We start from the raw sequence: 24,596 nt of genomic DNA, 5'->3' as shown, positions 1-24,596 counted from the left end.
TACTAAGATCCGTTTTGAACTTTCCTCCAGTTAGTTTGAGGTCATGTCCCTGTGTTCTTGAATTTGGTTTCATATTGAAAAAGACTGCCTTCTTGAACCTTTTTTACCCCCTTGATGTATTTAAAGGTTTCAATCATGTCTCCCCTTCCCTTCTTTCATCTGGACAGTACATATTAAGTTCCTGAAGTTGCTCTCTATATGTTTTATCCCCCACACTTTTCACCATTTTTGTTACCGGCCTCTGGACTTGTTCTATCTTATACATAGTAGGTGAGGTTGAAAAAAGTCCATCAAGTCCAACCTATGTGTGTGATTATATGTCAGTATTATATTGTATATCCCTGTATGTTGTGGTTGTTCAGGTGTTTATCTAATCGTTTTTTTAAACTATCGATGCTCCCTGCTAAGACCACCGCCTGTGGAAGGGAATTCCACATCCTTGCCGCTCTTACAGTAAAGAACTTTCTACATAGTTTAAGGTTAAACCTCTTTTATTCTAATTTTAATGAGTGGCCATGCGTCTTGTTAAACTCCCTTCCACGAAAAAGTTTTATCCCTATTGTGGGGTCACCAGTATGGTATTTGTAAATTGAAATCATATCCCCCCTCAGCGTCTCTTCTTCAGAGAGAATAAGTTCAGTGCTCACAAACTTTCCACATAACTAATATCCTCCAGACCCTTTATTAGCTTTGTTGCCCTTGTAGAGCGGGAGAAATATCGTTTTATCTCTGGAGTTAATTCCCTTTTTAATGCATGCCAATATTCTGTTTGCTTTGTTAGCAGCAGCTTGGCATTGCATGCCATTGCTGAGCCTATCATCTACTAGGACCCCCTGGTCCTTTTCCATCCTAGATTCCCCCAGAGGTTCTCCCCCCAGTGTATAGATTGCATTCATATTTTTGCCACCCAAATGCATTATTTTACAATTTTTTTACATTAAACCTCATTTGCCATGTAGTTGCCCACCCCATTAGTTTGTTCAGATCTTTTTGCAAGGTTTCCACATCCTGCGGAGAAGTTATTGCCCTGCTTAGCTTAGTGTCGTCCGCAAATAAAGAGATTGAACTGTTTACTCCATCCATTTATGAACAAATTACATAGGATTAGCCCCAGCACAGAACCCTGGGGGACTCCACTACCCACCCCTGACCATTACTAGTACTCCCCATTTATCACCACCCTCTGAACTCACCCTTGTAGCTAGTTTTCAATCCATGTACTCACCCTATGGTCCATGCCAACCTTATTTTGTACAGTAAACGTTTATGGGTAACAGTGTCAAATGCTTTTGCAAAATCCATACATCACATCTACGGGCCTTCCTTTATCTAGATGGCAACTCACCTCCTCATAGAAAATTAATAGATTGGTTTGGCAAGAACGATTCTTCATGAATCCATGCGGATTACTGCTAATGATACCGTTCTCATTACTAAAATCTTGTATATAGTCCCTTATCATCCCATCCAAGAACTTGCATACTATTGATGTTAGGCTAACTGATCTGTAATTCCCAGGGATGTATTTTGGGCCCTTCTTAAATATTGGTAATACATTGGCTTTTCTCCAATCAGCTGGTACCATTCCAGTCAGTAGACTGTCAGTAAAAATTGGGAACAACGGTCTGGCAATTACTTGACTGAGTTCCCTAAGTACCCTCGGGTGCAAGCCATCTGGTCCAGGTGATTTATTAAAGTTAAGTTTCCCAAGTCTAATGTTAATTCTGTCCTCTGTTAACCATGGAGGTGCTTCCTGTAATGCCTCATGAGGATAAACACTGCAGTTTTGGTTACTGAAGCCCCCCAATTCCCTTTGTGAAGACTGAGGAGAAGAATAAATTCAATACCTTCGCCATCTACACATCCTTTGTAACCAACCAGATGTCCTTCCTCATTCTTCATGGGGCTAATATGGTCTGTCCTCCTTTTTTACTGTTTACATACTTAAAGAATTTCTTGGGATTTTTTTTTGCTCTGCTCCACTACGTGTCTTTCGTGTTCCATCTTAGCCGCCCTAATTGCACCCTTACATTTCCTGTTGCATTCTTTATAAAGTCTGAATGCTGATGATGATCCCTCAACTTTGTATTATTTGAAGGCCTTCTCCTTTGCTTTTATATGCATTTTTACATTGGCGTTAAGCCATCCAGGACTTTTGTTTGCTCTTTTAAATGTATTACCCAATGGGATGCATTGGCTAATGCTCTTATTTAATATGTTCGTAAAGTAAATCCATCTCTCCTCCGTGTTCTTTGTTCCTAAGATTTTATCCCAATTTATGCCTTCTAGCAAGGTTCGTAGTTTGGGGAAGTTGGCTCTTTTGAAATTCAGTGTCTTTGTATTCCCCTTATGTTTCCTATTTGTGTGATTTATACTGAAGCCAATTGACCTGTGATTGCTGTTACCTAAATTGCCCCGTATTTCCACATTCATGATCAGGTCTGTATTGCTGGTAATCAGTATATCCAGCAATGCTTTATTTCTAGTTGGTGCGTCTACCATCTGACCCATAAAATTGTCCTGCAAGACATTTAGGAACTGGCAAGCCTTAGACAAATGCGTCGTTCCCTCCGCCCAGTCAATGTCTGGATAATTAAAATTATCTGTTATGATAACACTTCCCACCCTTGCGGCTAATCCAGATTGTGAAAGGAGATCCGTCTCCCCCTCCTCCCTCAGGTTAGGAGGCCTATAGCATTCTCCCTGTATTATTGTCCCCTTAGCTTCATCTCTTTGGAGCTCTAGCCATAAGGATGTCTGCACACAGTCATGCTGCCTCCGTGCCGAAGCATGGCAACCTGTCTAAGCTCCCATGTCGATAGGTGTCAAAGCATGATACCCCAACATCATCCCAATGTTATTTGGACCTGGTGATTAGCTTCTCTGGCTTTGGCACTGTCACATTGGGAAGTTCACATGCTTTCCCATACCTGGAAGCCCTGCTCTATTAGTGAGGGCTCTGGAGGTGTAGGAAGGTGGCGAGAGAAAGTGGCTGGGTAAGAATACACATCATTGCTATGGGTTAAGTGCAGATGCTGCCACTTTGTCTGGTGTCTTTTAAGCATAATACTTAAACTGACAGGTCTACATGCAAAAATACTTGTGTATCCCCCCATCTTCACTATTGCTGGGAGGGTGCCAGAACACTTGTCCTTTCAATAGTAATCTTCTGCTAAAGTGTAAGGAACCACTGAGCACTACTGGAAAGTGAAGGATTTCTCTTGAGTGGAGTGGTTGAAAAGATAGCAGTAAAGGGAAGTATTCACTGTCTTTTTTGCAGGTAGATCTGCTTGGATTTTTTTTAATGACAGGGTTACTTTAATATTCTATGATGAACACAGCTGACCTCTCCTTCTAAAAATGCTAATTAAGTGGTTCATGGTGATCCAATGGCTTTAAGGCTTTGAACACCGATTTGTAATAAATATGTGTATCAGGCATTTTGTATTTAGTCTCACTTTAGTCATTGCATATTAAAGTGTGTAGTCATTAAGTCAATGTGATACCTAGCCAACTAGCAACTCACATTTTGTGTTTATTTCATGTTACATAGTAAATGAGGTTGAAAAAAGACTGATGTCCACCAAATGCAACCTCCCACCCCCAGGGTCAACCAACTAATTTTCCTGGAACAAAATATATATATTTTTTATTTAGACTTCTTAGTTATATCTGAGGAATTTTTAGACACAAGAAAATCACCCAGACAATTATTTTTTTAAAGTGTGTTCTTGTTTTTGCTTGTATTACTTCATGTACCTCCCCAGCTTAACCACTATGGCTGTTAAGTGCCCCTCCCTAAACTGATGAAAAATCTTCTTGCTTTCACTTGCAACTGATGTCATGTTGTATAGACTTTGGGATGAAAAGTGCATTTGCCAAATTTTATATGGACCTAGTATATATTTATTCAGGGCAAAGTGACAGAGTCTGTGCAAAAAAAAATCTTCTCTCAATCCACTGATACTCACCTTGCCAGCGCTCCCCTGGGCAAGTAACATAATGAAAAAAGTGATGTCACTGACTGCTGCCGTTAGTGTCTGACACCAGCCAGAACTGGGGATTTTAGTAGAAGTTGCATGGAAGGAGTGGCAAGGTTAGTATCAGTGGATTGGGGGTGGTGGTATCTTTGCATGAACACTGTCACTTTGCCCTAAATGGAGCACCATGTGGTTGAATTAATAAAGGCAAATAGGCTACAGTATTAACTTTGAAAGGGAAGTTACACTCCACAAGGGAATTTTTCCCTAGAGCAGTCAATGTGGTGAAATATCACTAGAATACCCAATCATGTGCAAGGATAATAAAAACAGCATTCTTGCTTGCACTTGACTGGATGAGGGAAATGAGCAGAGCTTCACCTCCTTCACTAAGCTCTGGGGAAAATTCCCTTGCAAAGTGCAACTTGCCTTGTAAAGTGAACAGTCTATTTGCCCTTATAAAATCAACCCTAAGCTTGAAAAAGTGTGAAACAGAATTAAAGAGTCTGATTAACTAAAGTTATTAAGACTAGAGAGAAATTGTTATGGTACGATTGGATCATGGGCCCCTCAAATGCAGGTGAATGAGTGATTCCCTGGACCTATTCGGCTACAATATCTCACAAAAGTAAATATTGTATTATATCTTTTCATGTGACAACACTGAAGAAATGACACTTTGCTACAATGTAAAGTAGTGAGTGCACAGCTTGTATACCAGTATAAATTTGCTGTCCCCTCAAAATAACTCAACACACAGCCATTAATGTCTAAACCGCTGGCAACAAAAGTGAGTACACCCCTAAGTGAAAATGTCCAAATTGGGCCCAATTAGCCATTTTGCCTCAACGGTGTCATGTGACTCATTAGTGTTACAAGGTCTCAGGTGTGAATGGGGAGTAGGTGTGTTAAATTTGGTGTTATCGCTCTCACTCTCTCATACTGGTCACTGGAAGTTCAACATGGCACCTCATGGCAAAGAACTTTCTGAGGATCTGAAAAAAAGAATGGTTGCTCTACATAAAGATGGCCTAGGCTATAAGAAGATTGCCAAGACCCTGAAACTGAGCTGCAGCACGTTGGCCAAGACGATACAGCGGTTTTTACAGGAGAGGTTCCACTCAGAACAGGCCTCGCCATGGTCAACCAAAGAAGTTGAGTGCACGTACTCAGCATCATATCCAGAGGTTGTCTTTGGAAAATAGATGTATGAGTGCTGCCAGCATTGCTGCAGAGGTTGAAGGGGTGGGGAGTCAGCCTGTCAGTGCTCAGACAATACGCCGCACACTGCATCAAATTGGTCTGCATGGCTGTCGTCCCAGAAGGAAGCCTCTTCTGAAGATGATGCACAAGAAAGCCCGCAAACAGTTTGCTGAAGACAAGCAGACTAAGGACATGGATTACTGGAACCATGTCCTGTGGTCTGATGAAACCAACATAAACTAATTTGGTTCAGATGGTGTCAAGTGTGTATGGCAGAAACCTGGTGAGGAGTACAAAAACAAGTGTCTTGCCTACAGTCAAGCATGGTGGTGGGAGTGTCATGGTCTGGGGCTGTATAAGTGCTGCCGGCACTGGGGAGCTACAGTTCATTGAGGGAACCATGAATGCCAACATGTGCTGTGACATACTGAAGCAGAGCATGATCCCCTCCCTTCGAGAGGGCAGTATTCCAACATGATAACGATCCCAAACAAACACCTCCAACATGACCACTGCCTTGCTTAAGAAGCTGAGGGTAAAGGTGATGAACTGGCCAAGCATGTCTCCAGACCTAAACCCTATTAAGCATCTGTGGCGCATCCTCAAATGGAAATTGGAGGAGTGCAAGGTCTCTAACATCCACCAGCTCCGTGATGTCGTCATGGAGGAGTGGAAGAGGACTCCAGTGGCAACCTGTGAAGCTCTGGTGAACTCCATGCCCAAGAGGGTTAAGTCAGTGCTGGAAAATAATGGTGGCCACACAAAATATTGACACTTTGGGCACATTTTGGACATTTTCACTTAGGGGTGTACTCACGTTTGTTGCCAGTGGTTTAGACATTAATGGCTGTGTGCTGAGTTATTTTGAGGGGACAGCAAATTTACACTGTTATACAAGCTGCACACTCACTACTTTACATTGTAGCAAAGTGTCATTTCTTCAGTGTTGTCACAGGAAAAGATATAATAAAATATTTACAAAAATGTGAGAGGTGTACTCACTTTTGTGAGATATTGTAATTGTAAACTGATGTTGAATGCATACAGCAAAGTCCTAATTTGCCATGCACAATGAACATCCTAATAATTCAGCTTTTGTGCCTACTATTCCTATAGGAAATGTTCCTATAGGGGAATGCGCATTTCAACGCTTTATTAAAAAATTGATGAAAGTTTTTTTTTTAAGTCTCCTTTAATGATGGCCTTGAGCTTCATGCGGTTTTAACTCCATATGTTATGCGCATTTAAAAATGCTAACAGCAGTTAGAAACCCAAAAACAGAGAAATTCACATTCTTATTTTAGACACAGCTGGTGTACGGTTGGATTCTGGAACACACATTCCATAGTAAACTACACGTGGTAGTAAATTCTGGGTGGGTGTACAGGCATACCCCACTTTTGAGTACACAATGGGTTTTATTTACTAAAGCTGGAAAGTGCAACATCAGGCTCACTTCTGCATAGAAACCAATGAAACCTTCCAGGTTTTATTACCAAAGCTTAATTGAACAAGCTGGGGTTAGAAGCTCATTGGTTTCTATGCAGAAATGAGCCTGATTTTGCACTTTCCAGCTTTAGTAAATAAACCCCATTGTGTACTTAAAGGTGGGGTATGTCTGTATATGCTGTAGTCTGCATGCGCACATCACAGCTGCATAGAAGATGAGGCATGATTTGCTTGTTCCTGCATGATCAATGACATGCTTTGAAAATCTTTTTTGTTGTAATATGCATGTGTATGTGTATGTGCTAACTTTTTTATTATCTTTCTTTTTCCTACATTTGGTTGACACATCTTGATTCCAGGTGTGAATGTGGGTTTCACACATCCAGTTGGATGGAATTATGTTATTGAGACATATGATAATGGGTATATTGGCTTTGTTTAGGTAACTCGTGTTCTGATGACTTGCCTGGCTTATGTCATATATGTCTTTTTCATGTGACAATGTAAAAGAGTTTTTTTTTTTTTTTTTTTTTTTTGCAATGGCCACTAATTGCCTATCCAGTTATAGTTTTTGGCTTAAACATACACACTAAATCTGGGGGAAACAAATTAATCATTTTGTAATGGCAATAAGGCACTTCAGCATGGAGCTTACCATTATTTAATTACCCCAGAAAAGTTCATACTGCCCCACAGGGAGCAATTATTTGACAGTAAGCTGTGAACTCCTCTCAGAGAACATGAGCGTACATGTATTGTGTAGAGCTTTGTGTTGTCAAGGCAGCATTGTCGTCTGCCCCTTTGGTTGCATGTTATGCAGTGGTAGCATGCAGACATTCGTCCATCACTTGTGCTAATCCCTCTCATAAATATGGATGTGATTTTACTAATGAGCATCAGTCTTGTCAAGCATCTCTTCCTGTCACTGATCCCACACATATTGTAGGCCGGGGTGGTATCCGCCACTACAGAGTTTCCCCTAAATCTGTCTACTATGTAGTTTCATGATCTAGCTAATTATTTTCACCCCTTTCCTTGAAACTCTATGTTTTACTTAGTACAAAGGTAGCATTGTAACTGGTAATGCATGGTAAGGTTGGATAAACAGTTGCTATTCCTTATAAAAAAAAGAAAAAGGTGCTTAACACAAAAGCAAACATTTGCAGCCTACCAAATCTTAAATGTGATGGCTGCATTTGTTTTCTTTTTTTTAGGCTTTCTTTCCTTTTTATCTGCTGATCCAGCCAGTAAGTCTGTTTTTTTTTTTTTTTTCAACAGAACAAGCTTTCTAGCAAATGCAGCAGTTAGAGTGTTGAGACAAACCATTTACCACTGACAGGGGTGCTTACAATGATTGACTTTTAATTTATTTATGTAAAACCTTTATCCTAATAGGAAATGCTGTAAGTGCAGTGTGAGCCGAAGTTTGGCTTCAATTTGTTTAGTGTAGCTAAATCTTCTAGTACATCTAACACTCCTGTATTGAACTCCTGGCAATGCTGCTGTCTAAATGAGCCTCTGGTGCTCCTTCATCCAGAGTGGGGGCACTCTATTAAACGAGGTGTGTTACTGGCCAGATCACCAGGTGAAAACAGTGGCAAAAAAAAAGCCTTAAAAAAAAAAAAAAAAGAAAAAAGAAATCAAATGCAGCCACCATATCTAAGGTTTGGTAAGCTGCAAATATGTTACATTTTTGGTTTTGAGTTTAATACCGATTTGATATCATTTTATATGTTGCTCATTTAGAAACACTTGCACCTTTTTTAACGGATCCGTTGGCTACAATGGCTAGACATATATCCTGTGGAAGACTGGTCCACATTTTCACAGCTGTTACTATAAAGAATCCTCTCCGTATGCTAAGAATACAATTCTTTCCCTCCAGATGCAAAGAGTGCCCCTTGTCTTTTTTAGGCATCTGAAATAAACAGTTTTCCAGTGAGTTTCTATGCGGGCCATTTAAAAAGGTTTACAAGGTGACCATATTCCCTCTTAATAGCTGAGGTTGTAAATGTTCTTTACTAATTCAATTGCTTTTCTATATACTCTTTCCACTTCCACATCATCCTTTTTGTAAACTATAAACCAATTTTTAATTGCATTTTAAGATGTGATTTTATTAATGCTTTTTACAAATGCAAGATTAAGGAGGAATTTAGAGATGGAAAATGCATTTTTGGAGTGAAGGTCTGCTTTAAGTCGATCTCTTATGTCTTTGCCTTTTTGATACAATAAAGTATCTTGCTCTCTCTATAGGTTGTTTATTGGCATTGGATGCTGTTACTAAAGGAAATTTAAACTTTTTTTTTAAACAAACATGTCATACTTACCTCCTCTGTGCAGTTGGTTTTGCACAGAGTGGCCCCGATCCTCCTCTTCTGGGGTCCCCCAGCGGCACTCCTGGCTCCTCCTCTTCTCGAATGCCCTGTCAGAGAAGCGCTCTCCCTCGGGGCACTCGTGCGCTCGCGTGTCCTGCTCCTGCGTCCATTGACACATACAGCAGGACTCGGCTCCGCCCCCTGGCTCCCACGTCATTGGATTCAATTGACAGCAGCGGGAGCCAATGGCTGCGCTGCTATCAATCTATCCAATCAGGTCCCGAGACACCGGCTGGAGCGGGTGTGCTCGTCCCCGGCGCAGGAACGATCAGGCTCAGGTAAGTACAAGGGGGGCTCTGGTGCCCTACAAGAGGTTTTTCACCTCAATGCATAGAATGCATTGAAGTGAAAAACCACGTGGGTTTATAACCCCTTTTTAAGCCTATAATCCACTTGGACACCCAGAGCCTTTTACATTGGCTCTACCATGTTTATTTCCCTAGATTCTATGATGCATTAAGGCTCATACACACGATAAGAAAATCGGAAGTAAAATTTCATTCGACGAACAATCTGCCTATTTTTGGATCATTAGTTTGGTGCTTTCGACAACCGATTATGAATCTTCGGATGGCAAAAACTGTATGTGCAGGCTATAAACTATTTATCGTATGTGAACACAACCTCCTATTTTTTCATATAATTAGTACAGTTTTCGTTCAAAAAAAATCTTAAGAGCAAGACTACACATGCTCAGAAAATAAAGAATACATACAAAACAATTCAACACATGACATCACTTCTGAAGTTGAATTCTGTCCTTTGAGAATTTACGTATGGAAGTAGCCTCTTCACTTTCAACATGAGACTAGCATACAACAAAAAACGGACAAAAATTCATCTGATAATCTGATCGTGTGTACGACGTTTTATTGTTTTCAGTCCTCAAGTGAAGAACTCATTTGCTATGAAATTGTCCAAATAAACAGTGCATCCAATTTATCACTTAAGTTAGAAACGTCTTTTACCCATCATTGAGCAGTGGTTGGTTATTTTCCCAGTGCCATTTACATGGAACCGGAACCGTCAGATGGCCATTGCAACTGTTCATACCTGTGAACTGAGTTGCCTTTGGACAATTCAATTAACAGACACTGTACAGAGCTGAACTGAGGGGCTCTGTACCTTGGGATCTCTGTGGTTGGTCATAAGGCAAAAAATCTGACAGATCACAGATATAAACAGTGCAGTGTTTATGTCCGTGAGCCCTCTGCTTCCTCGGTTAAAAATAGGAGCCAATGATTGAAAAAGTAATTTGTTAAGGCCAGACCAGAACACAGATCACAGCAGCAACAGATAATCATAGATTTTTTTGAATCCCTTCCTTTTTTTAGCTATACTGATCTACAGCTTGCCTCTTTCTGTGACCTGTATAATTACATTTCACCTCCTTTATCCTGCACATCTGCATTTTAACTCCTTCATCTCCTTCCTCCCACTGCATTTGACCTGTAGATTAGCCCCTTTATCTTCTTCTCCCTCTGTGTATGACCTGTATTGAGTGTATCAATACTAAATTCCATGTTTTTTTTTTTTTTTATTCTTTTTATTTCAATTTTTTTTTTTGCTGTTGAGGTACAAAACAGGGCCATTGGGGCATACACCGGTCAACCAGTGCACATAGCCGTGTGCATAACAAAGTACAACTAACAGTTTGCCTTAAAAACTACACATTCCTAACTAAACACAATACAATCATCACTCAGGTTACACATGTTAGGATTGCGATAGGAGATATTGTTTCTTGGAGGATAAATTCCATGTTTTAACCCCTGCCACACCTGCATGTTTATTTATTTCCAAAAAATTGTGACAAAAAATTAGGTTACCTTGGGGTGTCTACTTTCTAAAAAAGGGTAATTTTTTTTTTGGGGGGGGGGGGGGGGGTGTTTGTACTGTCATGGCATTTTTATTTTAATAGAAAGAAAGGGGAATTTATTTATTTTTTTCAAGTTGTTGGTATTTTTTTTACTTTTTGTAGTAAATATAAATACTGTTTTTTAAATATCAACAAATGAAAGCTCTGTCTTAAAAAAATATGACATCATTTGAATACAGTGTTGTCTGATGGAGTAATTGTCAGTCTAATGCCCCGTACACACGGTCGGACTTTGTTCGGACATTCCGACAACAAAATCCTAGGATTTTTTCCAACGGATGTTGGCTCAAACTTGTCTTGCATACACACGGTCACACAAAGTTGTCGGAAAATCCGATCGTTCTAAACGCGGTGACGTAAAACACGTACGTCGGGACTATAAACGGGGCAGTGGCCAATAGCTTTCATCTCTGTATTTATTCTGAGCATGCGTGGCACTTTGTCCGTCGGATTTGTGTACACACGATCGGAATTTCCGACAACGGATTTTGTTGTTGGAAAATGTTATATCCTGCTCTCAAACTTTGTGTGTCGGAAAATCCGATGGAAAATGTGTGATGGAGCCTACACATGGTCGGAATTTCCGACAACACGCTCCGATCGAACATTTTCCATCGGAAAATCCGACCGTGTGTACGGGGCATAACTATCACAGCCCTGAAAATTGAAAATGGGCTGGTAATGAAGCGGTATTACAGGCTGGTATAGGAACTTTTACCACTACATAGCTTTGTTTCATTTGCATAGATAGAATGGTGTTTTTAATCTAAACTCCCCATAGTTTATGAACTGGCTACAAAACTGAATCTTGGGCTATGTGACAAAGAACCTTAGATAATTCAGAGTATGAATCATTAATCACTAATCATTGAATGTGATCTTTTAGACAGTTTTCAATCCATTTAAAAAGACTGAATTTTCTAAGCCTGTAGAATGTAACTTACACATTGTCTACCTGAGGGTAACCATGTGAAACACTTTAGCAATGTCCAAATTTACTATATTCACAACTAAAAACAAATCCTAGCCTCTTACACCCAGCTCTAAGCATTTAGTTCTCTTTGTCCTTTTTTTGTGATGTGTATGGCAGAGTCAATGTTCCAGAGAATAAAACCTTGGAGTTGCCTCCCCTCGACTTACAGTCTAGCACTAAAAATTGATTAAGAATCTGCCACTTTTCATGTATTCTGTCATTGGTCCAAGGACCACGAAAGCTGGGTCATGCCCACCCCCTTCCAGTTATCTGTCTACTTGGTCCACACCATGCCAGACTCTGGCACCAGGGAGACAGCAACCACAATCAAATTTACAGCACCACAATCGTGGTGACAAATTGTTCTGTTGGCCCTCGTGATGATGGAATCACTTATTACCAGCACTTGTGCAGGGCTTTCTACATTACAATCCCCACCCCTACTAGATGTGTTGCTCTTTTGCCTGTTCTAGAAAACAATAACACCTAGGGTGTCCACTTCTAGGTTTGTCACCTTCATATTTTCACTTCTCTTGACAAATTTGTTTGGATGCTCAAACACAGTCCTGACCTTCTGTTTTTGAGAACCCCTGCCACACCCCCCTGACTAAAGTAACCCAGCTTCCTACCAGATCAACCTTCCTAAGGCCTTCACCCTCCACATTAACTGCCTGCCCAGTAAGAAAAAAATCATATTCTTCTCAAGGTTATTTATTTCCCCTAGTGTTGCATCTTAATCCTCCAGGTCACTCATACAAGCTTCTAAAGAAGAGCAACTTGTTCAAGTCTGCCAGAGGTATTCACCTTTGAACTGTTGCTTCAGTATGTATATGGCATACTGTGCTATGAACAAAACTTTAAACTTGCTACCACTCATAACAGTTCCAGGTATGTGTAATACTTATTTAAAAAATGTTACTAAGAAGTTTTAAACTCCTATGATTTAACTCTCACTTAGTTCAAATCCTCTTGGATCACAAGCCACTCTGGTAGCAAGCTTTCTGACTGTTGGCTGCAGTCATTGTTGGATCAGTTTACCATGCTAAATAAACAGAATCCACATGTTTTTTAAGAGCATATTTTTACTGAAAGATTGAATTTTTATAAAAATAAAATAATCCATGTTTTACTTTATTTTTCTTTGAAAAAAATAGCAATTTGTAGTTAAGCTTTCCTTGGTCTAACTAAAAAGTAGAAGATTATCAAAAAATGAGCAATTTTTAAAGAGAATCAGTCATGGCTGACCTTATGCAAGAGTCTATACATTTAATCTTATAGTAGAACTGAAGCCAAACCTTTTTGCATATTTTGGATGGAGCAAAGGAGGGTTATACTTATCTCACTTTTTTGCCATATGTTTTTCATTGGTGAAATCTCCTTTCACTTCCTGTCCAAAAACCTCAACAAGAAGTGTAAGGAAATCTCCCCAAAGTGAGGAAAATCACAGATAGTCACCAGAGTCAGAAAAACGAATGTCCTCTTTGGACGATTTCCCCTCTATTCCTTTTCTGGTGACTGCTCAAAATTTGTGATTTTCTTTCACTTTTACTGATAATGGTTACCCAAATAAATCTCCCTACCTAGAGGGGACAAAGACCGGGATAAAACCCTGACAGGTATTCTAATTCCTCTCTACTCTAAAACTAAAAAAAAAAAAAACATTGGCCAAAAAGCACTCTGCCTTCCTTGGATCTTTGCTGCTTTGTAGAGTTATGTCCTCCAGGAGACTCTTTACCTCCGACACTTTCAGATGTGTTGGATGTCTGTGTGTGGTTCCATCCACTGAATTTCATGTCACCTACGTGTCTTGTAATGATGTAGTGGCCACTGGGTGGGACCACAGTATGCGTGGGGAACCAGTCATCTGACAGGTCCAGAAGTGTGCAGATGATAAGATTCTGCAGGAGATCTTAACTCTGCAAAGGAGCAGAGATCTGAGGTACGAGCTGTAGGATGGTTATTAGGAGTATTAATGCTAATTTGTTTACAGAGTGTTTCTTGTCCAAAGTGTTTTTGTAGTGACAAAGTCACTTTAATAATAAAATATACAATTATAAGAAATCATATTTACAAAGTTTACTTTTAAACTGACAATAAACACGGGAAACTTTCAGTTCCATTTATTTTGAAATTGCAAAGCAATCTACATAAAATGGTGGATTAATCAACTTCAATAAGATGGCATCAAAACTGCCCTAATTGAACCCAGCAAAAAAATCTCAATTGTGCACTTTAATGCAGCTGATACATTGGGGGTCCATAAAAAAAATGCATGGCACTGCAATGCATTGCACCACACTTTATGCAATACCAGGTATGGCACACTTTGTTGTGAGAGAATGTGCCCTTTAAGGGTCCCAGTCTGTAAACATGGGGACATTTTTAAGTATAGATCACCCAAGGCAATCATGGAGGGAAAAAGTAAGAGGAGCCAAAAGGACAGGAAAAAGTTAGCAGTCGTGGTAAGAAAAAGAGATAGATAATGTACCCGACAAAATAAAGAGCACACGGAAAATTTTTTACACGTAAGAAACACATATAAGGTTATCTTGAGCTTTAAGCATTTATTTAGGTAAAATAAAAATGAATTTCCCCTTATCTGTAGTGTTAACCTCAACTATTCTGTTGATAAGAAGTATTGCTTACCTTGATATAAAGGTAACATTATTTACTTCTATCGTTTTCTTAACTTCGTGAGCTCTCTGAATTTTTAACAAGATTTTCAGTCCACTGAGCATAAGATCTAATACAAGTTAGAACTTCAAAGCATTGTTCTCTGTGTGAGAATAGCACGTTTATTTTACGCAAGGTGCTACAGCACCAGCTTCATACCCCTTCTTTTTCGATAATGCTTTTTTATTCTTTTATACACTTTCAATAAGATAGATCTGTAACAATACTTTCATGAGTAATCTCTAAAGTGGATTATATGACTGCCCTTCTTTGGCTATTTAAAGGGCATGTATATTGTTGGAAAAAAGTATTATGAAGTGATGGTCAAAACTTTACACAGCATTTTATACAATAGCATATTGTATATTGTGTGTTTAATGAACTCTTCTGTATTGCAGTGGGAACACCTTATTACATGTCCCCCGAGAGAATTCATGAAAATGGCTACAATTTCAAGTCAGATATTTGGTCCCTGGGCTGCCTCTTGTATGAGGTGAGTATTCAAGTACATGCAGAAAATAATAACTAACCTCATGGTTTTTTAGTTTTAAGGAAACAAACTAAAGGGCGTTTCCACTTCTAGCAAGAAAAGGTGGAGAATCTCTAGAGTTCAAAATTAATGTCCAGCAGCAGGAACTGTATTGGCTCTCTTTACGATCAAAGGTTGACAGTTGGTCCATTTGCTGTTGAGCATATCATATATTATGAGTTGGGGATATTGCCAAATGAGATAATTTAGATCAAATTTTTTCTTTTCTCTTTTATAAGAACTATTAAACTTTTAAAGGAAAAAGTCCTACTTAGGAACAAACCACAAAGGAGAAGAAAAGCCTCTTCTGCATGTTCCCTTGATTATCTTCATACTTTCTCACTAAGTGCTCTCTTTACACTATATGGTCAAAAAAGAACACCTGACCATCACACCTCTATGAGCTTGTTGAACATTTTAAATCCATGGGCATGAATATGGAGTCCTACCCCACCTTTGTAGCTAAAACATAAGAAGAGTGCAGGCTGTTATAAGGAAGGACTGGCAACTCACTGATAATGCCTTTGGATTTGGAATGGTATGTACAGCAAGCTAAAATAAATGCGATGGTCATTTGCCCACAAATATTAGCTTTATAATGCATTGCAAGTGAATAGGTTTTATGAATTAACTACTATGCCCAATTCAGAAAGACAAAATCGAAAAAATGAGAAATTGAGCCATGTAACTCCTAGAAAATGGTCCTGCTTTACTGCTCATTCTCCCAATGCAAGTCTGTTCACGTTGCATAGATGTGTATTTAAAAAAAAGGTTCAGTTAAACTGTATGTGCATCTAGTCTCTGTGAAATAACTAGCTGATGTGAGAATGGGGCAAATTCGAAGGTTCTTAGACTATTTTCTCTTCTTAAGATAAGAAACACCCGCGCCTAGGAAGACAAACACTAACAAAATAACAATAATTTGTGCGGCTGTGGTCTATTATGCCCAAAAAGGGTTAACCAATAATCAATTAATCGCAGGCAACGCTTGCTATAACAGGAACTAATATCCAAAAAATTGTGACATAATGTGAATGCCATAATAAGTGACAAACAATAGTACAAATATAAACATAAGTGACAGATAAAAATAAAAGTGACAGTGCAAACAGTCTTTAGTGCAATCTTGAATGCTTTGTACTTCGTTTCCAGGGTTTCCCCTATGTGCTCCTCCACGTGTAATAATATGTTCACACTGCACTCACCAGATGTTGGTGACTTCCTAGCCTTATAGCAAGGAAAGTCAGCAAAGCTTGTAGGTTTTTGGGGGGCCTGTCCCACAATCCCTTGTGTCTTGCTCTCACGAATCCAAAGTTCCTCCCTGTAGTGGTCCTAGGGATTCTCCCACTCGATTATTAAGCAGGTGAAAAATAAATGGAGTGAAAGTCTCCCATAGTATAAAATCCTTTTTAGGTTTATTTGTTTAAAAATTGCAGTATAAAATTGCAATGTAAAAAAAGCCACTGTATATACAATATCTCACAAAAGTGAGTACACCCCTCACATTTTTGTAAATATTTTATTATATCATTTCATATGACAACACTGAAGAAATGACACTTTGCTACAATGTAAAGTAATGAGTGTACAGCTTGCATAACAGTGTAAATTTGCTGTCCCCTCAAAATAACTTGACACAGCCATTAATGTCTAAAGCGCTGGCAACAAAAGTGAGTACACCCCTAATTGGGCCCAATTAGCCATTTTCCCTCTCCGGTGTCATGTGATTCGTTAGTGTTACTCAGGTCTCAGGTGTGAATGGGGAGTAGGTGTGTTAAATTTGGTGTTATCGCTCTCACTCTCTCATACTGGTCACTGCAAGTTCAACATGGCACCTTATGGCAAAGAACTCTCTGAGGATCTGAAAAAAAGAATTGATGCACTGCATAAAGATGGCCTAGGGTATAAGATTGCCAAGACCCTGAAACTGAGCTGCAGCACAGTGGCCAAGACCATACAGCGGTTTTTACAGGACAGGTTCCACTCAGAACAGACCTCGCCATGGTCAACCAAAGAATTTGAGTGCATGTGCTCAGCGTCATATCCAGAGGTTGCCTTTGGGAAATAGACAAATGAGTGCTGCCAGCATTACTGTAGAGGTTAAAGGGGTGGGGGGATCAGCCTGTCAGTGTTCAGACCATATGCCGCACGCTGCATCAAATTGGTCTGCGTGGCTATTATCCCAGAAGGAAGCCTCTTCTAAAGATGAAGCACATGAAAGCCTGCAAACAGTTTGCTGAATACAAGCCGACTAAGGACATGGATTACTGGAACCATGTCCTGTGGTCTGATGAGACCAAGATAGACTTATTTGGTTCAGATGGTGTCAAGCATGTGTGGCGGCAACCAGGTGAGGAGTAGAAAGACAAGTGTGTCTTGCCTACAGTCAAGCATGGTGGTGGGAGTGTCATGGTCTGGGGTTGCATGAGTGCTGCTGGCACTGGAGAGCTACAGTTCATTGAGGGAACCATGAATGCCAACATGTACTGTGATATACTGAAGCAGAGCATGATCCCCTTCCTTCAGAGACTGGGCCACAGGACAGTATTCCAACACGATAACGACCCCAAACACAACTCCAAGATGACCACTGCCTTGCTAAAGAAGCTGAAGGTAAAGGTGATGGACTGGCCAAGCATGTCCCCAGACCTAAACCCTATTGAGCATGTGTGGAGCATCCTCAAATGGAAGGTGGAGGAGCGCAAAGTCTCTAACATCCACCAGCTCCGTGATGTCTTCATGGAGGAGTGGAAGAGGACTCCAGTGGCAATCTGTGAAGCTCTGGTGAACTCCATGCCCAAGAGAGTTAAGGCCGTGCTGGAAAATAATGGTGGCCACACAAAATATTGACACTTTGGGCCCAATTTGGACATTTTCATTTAGGGGTGTACTCACTTTTGTTGCCAGTGGTTTAGACATTAATGGCTGTGTGTTGAGTTATTTTGAGGGGACAGCAAATTTACACTGTTATACAATCTGTACACGCACTACTTTACATTGTACCAATAGTCATTTCTTCAGTGTTGTCACATGAACAGATATAATAAAATATTTACAAAAATGTGAGGGGTGTTATGTACTCACTTTTGTGAGATAGTGTATATACAAAATGGCCCTCAGGGTATGCAGGAAGATGGACGCTGCCTAGAGCCCAGCATGCTTTCTACTTGTTGGGCTGGAAGTGACAGGAACATCAGTTGATGCGTTTCGTCGATAGGCGACGTTATCAAAAACAGACTTATGTCACTTATGTTTATATTTGTACCACTGTTTGTCACTTATTATTACATTAGTGGCATTCACATTATGTCACTTTTTTTGGATATTATTATGTTATAGCAAGAGCTGCCTGAGATTAATTGATTATTTTCTCTTCTGGTTAAATGTTCTTCAAGTATTATGAGCAGTAGTAAAGGAAGGTTCATTCATAAAGATCATAGAGGGAATTCAACTTTAAATATATCTAAACCATTATGTTTAAATTAATGTCTTAGTTTTCTCCAGACGCTAGTGTGTGGTTTTTTTTTTTTTTTGCTAATCTCTATCTTTGTTCTGCTGCAATAAGTATAAAATCATTAAAGTTCTGTTTACAAGAGAAGTTTGGGATAATTATTTATTTTTTAACAGCATCTGTTTTCTGCTGATCGCTCGGTTCTTCCTTCTCATCCTGTCAGTCACTGCTGTCTTCTCTGCGCCCCCCCCCCAGCGCACTCACTAGAGTACTGGGTTGTGTAGGGGGCAGGAACAGCTGGCTCAGGCTCTCATCAGCTCGCTAAGAGGCTGTGCCAGGTGCCGGTCCAGGCATCTGGTGGATCCCGAACATATGGTCACGATTCTTTCCCTAGCCTGGAGCAGCTCTGTGGCTTCAGCCCGGTGGCAGCTGAAAACGGGTTACAGGAGTGCAGAATGAGCATAACTCCCATGATCCACAGGAGAAGTACAGCCAAACAAGCTTTGGCTGTACTTCCCCTTTTAAGCAAATACAGAGACAAGGCTGCCTTTGTGTGCACTCTATGGAGTGGCAGCATTGTGCGCTCCCAAAGATGACTAGTGGACATATGGACAAAACAGGCATCAAGCAGATTACATGATTGGATAGCCCCTACACCTCCCATCACATCATCACTAAGTATTGATGTGCACAGGCAAGAATTAGAAAGTTTCATTGATAAGGGAAAATCAGTATTGACAAATTCAACTCAAACGAATTAATGTTTCTATTAAAAAGTCTTGCCACGGTAAACATGCACCCAGTTATATTGCAGGCAAGCGTGGACAAGCCCACAGCAGAATTATATATGTTTCTATTCTCATGGAGCGCTTTTACTTGCAAATAACAGCCACAGCCTCGGTCCCTTTGCATAGCCTCCCTGATCGCAAACTCCTTACTCTCTTCACAACGCTCTGATCCTCTGCTTTAGGACTACATGTCCCATAATTTAGAAATTTTGTGCGCACAAGCCACTTTACAAAAAAAAAAAAAAAATGAAGACATTGAAAAAGAACATGAATTGGGCTTGAATCGAAAAATGAAAATATTTAACATGAAATTCTACTGGTCTATGGCCAGCTTCATACAAACATATTATTTCACACAGACTCTAGGCCTTCTGAGTGAGCAGAAAATAAAAATCTGGATCGGCGAAAGTTTTTGTTTTTTCTATGGCATTTTATATTTTCTTCTATATCTGATTTCAATAAGAACTACAGACACCAAGAACGCCTGTGAATAGGAGACAATTTGACAATTTGATGTATACTCATCTGCTACATATACAGAATACTTTGTCGCTGGGACACAAACTCACCACTTTTGCTTTCCATAATAAGCACTCTCATATACCATAAAGCTCAACCATACAGAACGGTGGAAGCTGATGAGATAATTATCACTCCAGCATGGGAAAGGAGGAGGAAAACGACCCTCTTGCTAGACTTTAAGGTCTATTTGCTTGCAGGCTGTTCGCTAGCTTTTAGCCAGACTGCCGGACAAATTCAAGTCACAAATAGTCTGGCTTACATTTCCTTTGATATATCTGAACGTGATGACCTAAACCTCAGCAAGAAAGGCTCATAAATTCTGACTTAAATAAGCAACAATTTGGAGTAGAGCAAAGAGACTTAAGGCATTTTGCGTTTATGCCTAATAAGTGTTCAAGATGCAGACTTTGGACTACATTTTGACATTTTGATTAGAACAATTACAGCTGAATGTCCAGATACCCTTTCATAAATGGACCCACCACTCAGGCGGCTGGTTTAGGGAAATTGGGAATTGCTGTGTTTTTGCGTAAATTGCCCGTCTTGTTAAGACCGATAAAGGCATTGCTTGCAGCAAGACAGGAGAAAACTTATTTTTATCTTCTCTGATTTATCTATATGACAGACTCCCCCAAATCGCAGAGAACATGTCATGCCTGGGAGAGGGGGGGTGCTATTAAAATTTGCGACTGGCTGTGGAGTTTGTGGAAATGACAGGGAAATGTAATAATGTGTATTAAAGTGGAGTAGAGAATGAGGAAATATGACTCGATTCAGACACTAATGATGATGTTAAAGTTAACCCTGTAGATTCTACTGCAGCAGGCAATAAAGTAGACAAGCCTATATGCTGCGAGGAGAGGCAGGCCTACTCGTTTAATGGTCAGTTCTGTACAATCCAGATGATCTGAGCTCTTGCTGCACTTCAAGGTCATGTTGGGAATGATAGGAAAGTTTGCATAGAAAGCACATATAGACAGAGATATGGTCTTTGTGCAAGCCAATACTCCAGCTCACCCATCCAGTATCTAAATATCTACTCAGTAGAAGCATTAGTTACGCCTTGTCTTCTGTCTGATTACCCACAGATTACGCCTCCAATGACCAGCATATGGATAGCTTAGTGGTACACTTTACATTAAGAAAAAAAGTAAATAAAATGTAATAAATAAACTGTAAAAAAATGGCTCTATTGTTGCAGCAGGTTTGATTTTTATTAAAAATGCCTACTGGTGTATACAGCAGGTAAAATATGTATTGCAGGTGTTACCATTTTTCTAGGTAAATATATTTGTAAAGGTGCTATTGACATTAAATTTCCACCATGTCAGTAACAACCCATGCAATCCATACATACAAAAAAAAAACAAAACAAATAAGTTCAGAAATTAAGTCATGTGTAATAAAATGGAATGACACAGGGAAAAAGTATTAAACACATGAAGAAAGGGAGGTGCAAAAAGGCATGGAAAGCCAAGACACCATCTGAAATCTATCAGTAATTAGAATGTAATCCTGCCCCTTGTCAGTGCAAATGAATATAAGCTGGTTCTGTGTCAACTGATGTCCTATAAAAAGGTGTCTCATTACCAAGGTGTCACACAAGAAACATCTCATGATCGGTAAAAGCAAAGAGCTCTCTCGAGACCTTTGCAACCTTATTGTAGCAAAACATACTGATGGTATTGGTTACAGAAGGATTTCTAAACTTCTGAATGTTCCAGTGAGCACTGTTGGGGCCATAATTTGGAAGTGGAAAGAACGTAATTTCATCATAAACCGGCCACGACCAGATTTAGACAAGCCTGTGAAATACTGGGAGAATATAGCCTGGTCAGATGAGAACAAAATCTTGGATTAACTCTTTGGATGCCATAATATAAACCATGTTTGGAGGTCAAATGGCACTGCACATAACCCCAAAAACACCATACCAACAGTGAAGTTTGGAGGTGGGAACATCATGGTGTGGGGCTGTTTTTCAGCATATGATACTGGCAAACTTCATATAATTAAAGGAAGGATGAATTGAAAAATTTTCCAAGGCATTCTTGCTGGCCTATCCCCAGACGATGTTCTATGTGACAAACCGCGCAGGGTGGGGCCTGCGACTATGACGTCATCACGCTTTCCCTTCCTTGATGTCGACACATGAGTGAGCCAGGAAGTGAACCCCGTAGGGACGCCGCAATTTCTCGTTTGTTGGATTTTATATCATGCTCATTTTATCTGGAATTCTTGTAAGTGCAATCATTTATTTTATCAATAAATACTGTTTTGGTATACTGCACTATGGAAGAGCTTTCTTTCTTATTATCGAGTTCCGTGTGAGCGCTGAGGACTGCAGAGAGCTTTTTAAGGTTTTGGGGAGACCCATGTCCCTGTGCTTAGCCGGACCACCTATAATCTAGTGGTCATATCTAGCTGGTAAGCAGGTTGTAATAACTTGCACTGGGTATGGAGCAGAACTCTTTCTGGTTTAAGGATTATCACCCTTTCTTCACTTGAAGTGTGGTTTACGGATTAGGATTCTCTGTATTCATCACTCATTATACAGGTGTGTTCAAAAGTTTTCAGACCCTGGCAGAAATTGTGAGATTTTGGCATTTATATTGAAAATATGACTAATCATGAAAAAAACTGTCTTTTATTCAAGGATAATGATTACATGAAGCAATTTATTATCACATATTTTTTGGCTCCTTTTAAAATCATAATGATAATAGAAATCACCCAAATGGCCCTGATCAGGGTTTACATACCCTGGAATGTTTGGCCTTGGTACAGACACAGAAGGTGGCACGCACAGTTTAAAATGGCTATTAAAGGTTAATTTCCCACATTTGTGGCTTTTTAAATCACAATTAGTGTCTGTGTATAAATAGTCAATGAGTTTGTTAGCTCTCACTTGGATGCCCTAAGCAGGCTAGACACTGAGCCATGAGGAGGTATGAGGCATGAGGAGGTAGAAAAGAACAGTCAAAAGACCTGCGTAACAACTTTATAAAGATGAAAAAGTATATAAAAAGATATACAAAGCCTTGAATATGCCAGTCAGTACTGTACTGTGAGGTTGAAAAAAGACACATTCCATCAAGTCCAACCAATAAGAAGATCCCTGACATCTCCCTTCTGAGACAGGGAAAGGGACTGAGGACACAGATTCCCCAGTCCCTTTCTCTGCAACCTCAGCTGCACTGGAGATGAATGGAGAGAAGACAGAGGCTTAGTCATGAATGGACAGAGTCAATGATCACTGACTCTGTTCATTCAGAAGAAAGGAAGGAAGGAGCCGGTAAATAACAGATTTACTGGCTCCTTCCTTCGCTCTCCATCCTGACAGATTGAGGACAGAGGGGGCAGAGGAGCACGCATGGGGGCCGGAGTTGAGCACACGGAGGGGGACAGGAGCAGAGCAAAAGGGGACAGGAGCGGAGCATGGGGGGGTGACAGGAGCAGAGCACACAGAGGGGGACAGGAGCGAAGCACACGAAGGGGGACAGGAGCGGAGCACACGGAGGGGGACAGGAGCGGAGCACACGGAGGGGGACAGGAGCGGAGCACACGGAGGGGGACAGGAGCGGAGCACACGGAGGGGGACAGGAGCGGAGCACACGGAGGGGGTCAGGAGGAGCATGGAGGAGGACACAGAGGGGGACTGGAGGACGATACTGGGACAGTCAGGGGTGATCGGTACAGCGGTGGGGGGAGTTACAAGCACCAATCCCCCTGTATAGATATCAATAAATCAGCTGAAAGCCATGGGAGGGAGAGGAGGAAAAGTGGCTGTCAGCTGTTTTATTGAAATCTATACAGGGGGATCCATGCTTGTAACTCCCCCACCGATCACCCCTGACTGCCCAGGTATCGGATCAAGCTTTGGAGCATTTGCCTGAGTACAAGTACTTGGACAAATACTCTGTATCGGCACCGATACGATACTAGTATCGGTGTAACCCTAATTTCTACTAAACAAGAACACAGCAGCATAAGGGACACATCTTACTGAAGGTTAGTAATGTCCCTTGTGTTTAAAAAAAAAAAAAAAAAAAAAAATTATATATATATATATATATATATATATATATATATATATATATATATATATACACACACACACACACTATATGGTCAAAAGTATTGGGATGCCTGCCTTTACACGCACATGAACTTTAATGGCATCCCAGTCTTAGTTGACAGCCTTCCCAGAAGAGTTGAAGATGTTATAGCTGCAAAGGGTGGGCCAACTCAATATTGAACCCTACAGACTAATGCCCCGTACACACGGTCGGATTTTCCGATGGAAAATGTCCGATCGGAGCGTGTTGTCGGAAATTCCGACTGTGTGTGGGCTCCATCGGACATTTTCCATCGGATTTTCCGACACACAAAGTTGGAGAGCAGGAGATAAAATTTTCCGACAACAAAATCCGTTGTCGGAAATTCTGATCGTGTGTACACAAATCCGACGGACAAAGTGCCACGCATGCTCAGAATAAATAAAGAGATCAAAGCTATTGGCCACTGCCCCGTTTATAGTCCCGACGTACGTGTTTTACGTCACCGCGTTTAAAACGATCGGATTTTCCGACAACTTTGTGTGACCGTGTGTATGCAAGACAAGTTTGAGCCAACATCCGTCTGAAAAAATCCTAGGATTTTGTTGTCGGAATGTCCGAACAAAGTCCGACCGTGTGTACGGGGCATAAGACTGGGATACCATTAATTAATATATATAAAATAACCTACCTACCAGTGGCGGGCTTTCTAT

General features: G+C 40.4%; 1 protein-coding gene across 3 annotated transcripts in view; it reads left to right on the top strand.

Annotated features, from left to right (window-relative positions):
- The window catches only part of NEK6 (NIMA related kinase 6), a 374,972-nt gene that overhangs the window by 298,017 nt on the left and 52,359 nt on the right, over positions 1–24,596 (top strand). For all 3 annotated transcript variants that reach the window (XM_073600366.1, XM_073600368.1, XM_073600367.1), the window contains exon 8: positions 14,934–15,028. In XM_073600366.1, the coding sequence (XP_073456467.1) occupies positions 14,934–15,028 (95 nt within the window). The remainder of the gene's footprint in view (positions 1–14,933; positions 15,029–24,596) is intronic.

The sequence above is a fragment of the Aquarana catesbeiana genome, linkage group LG09, assembly GCF_042186555.1.
Source record: "Aquarana catesbeiana isolate 2022-GZ linkage group LG09, ASM4218655v1, whole genome shotgun sequence".
NCBI classification, from domain to species: Eukaryota; Metazoa; Chordata; class Amphibia; order Anura; family Ranidae; genus Aquarana; species Aquarana catesbeiana.
Note: the sequence above shows the minus strand (reverse complement) of the source record. Positions and strands in the feature narration are given on the sequence as shown.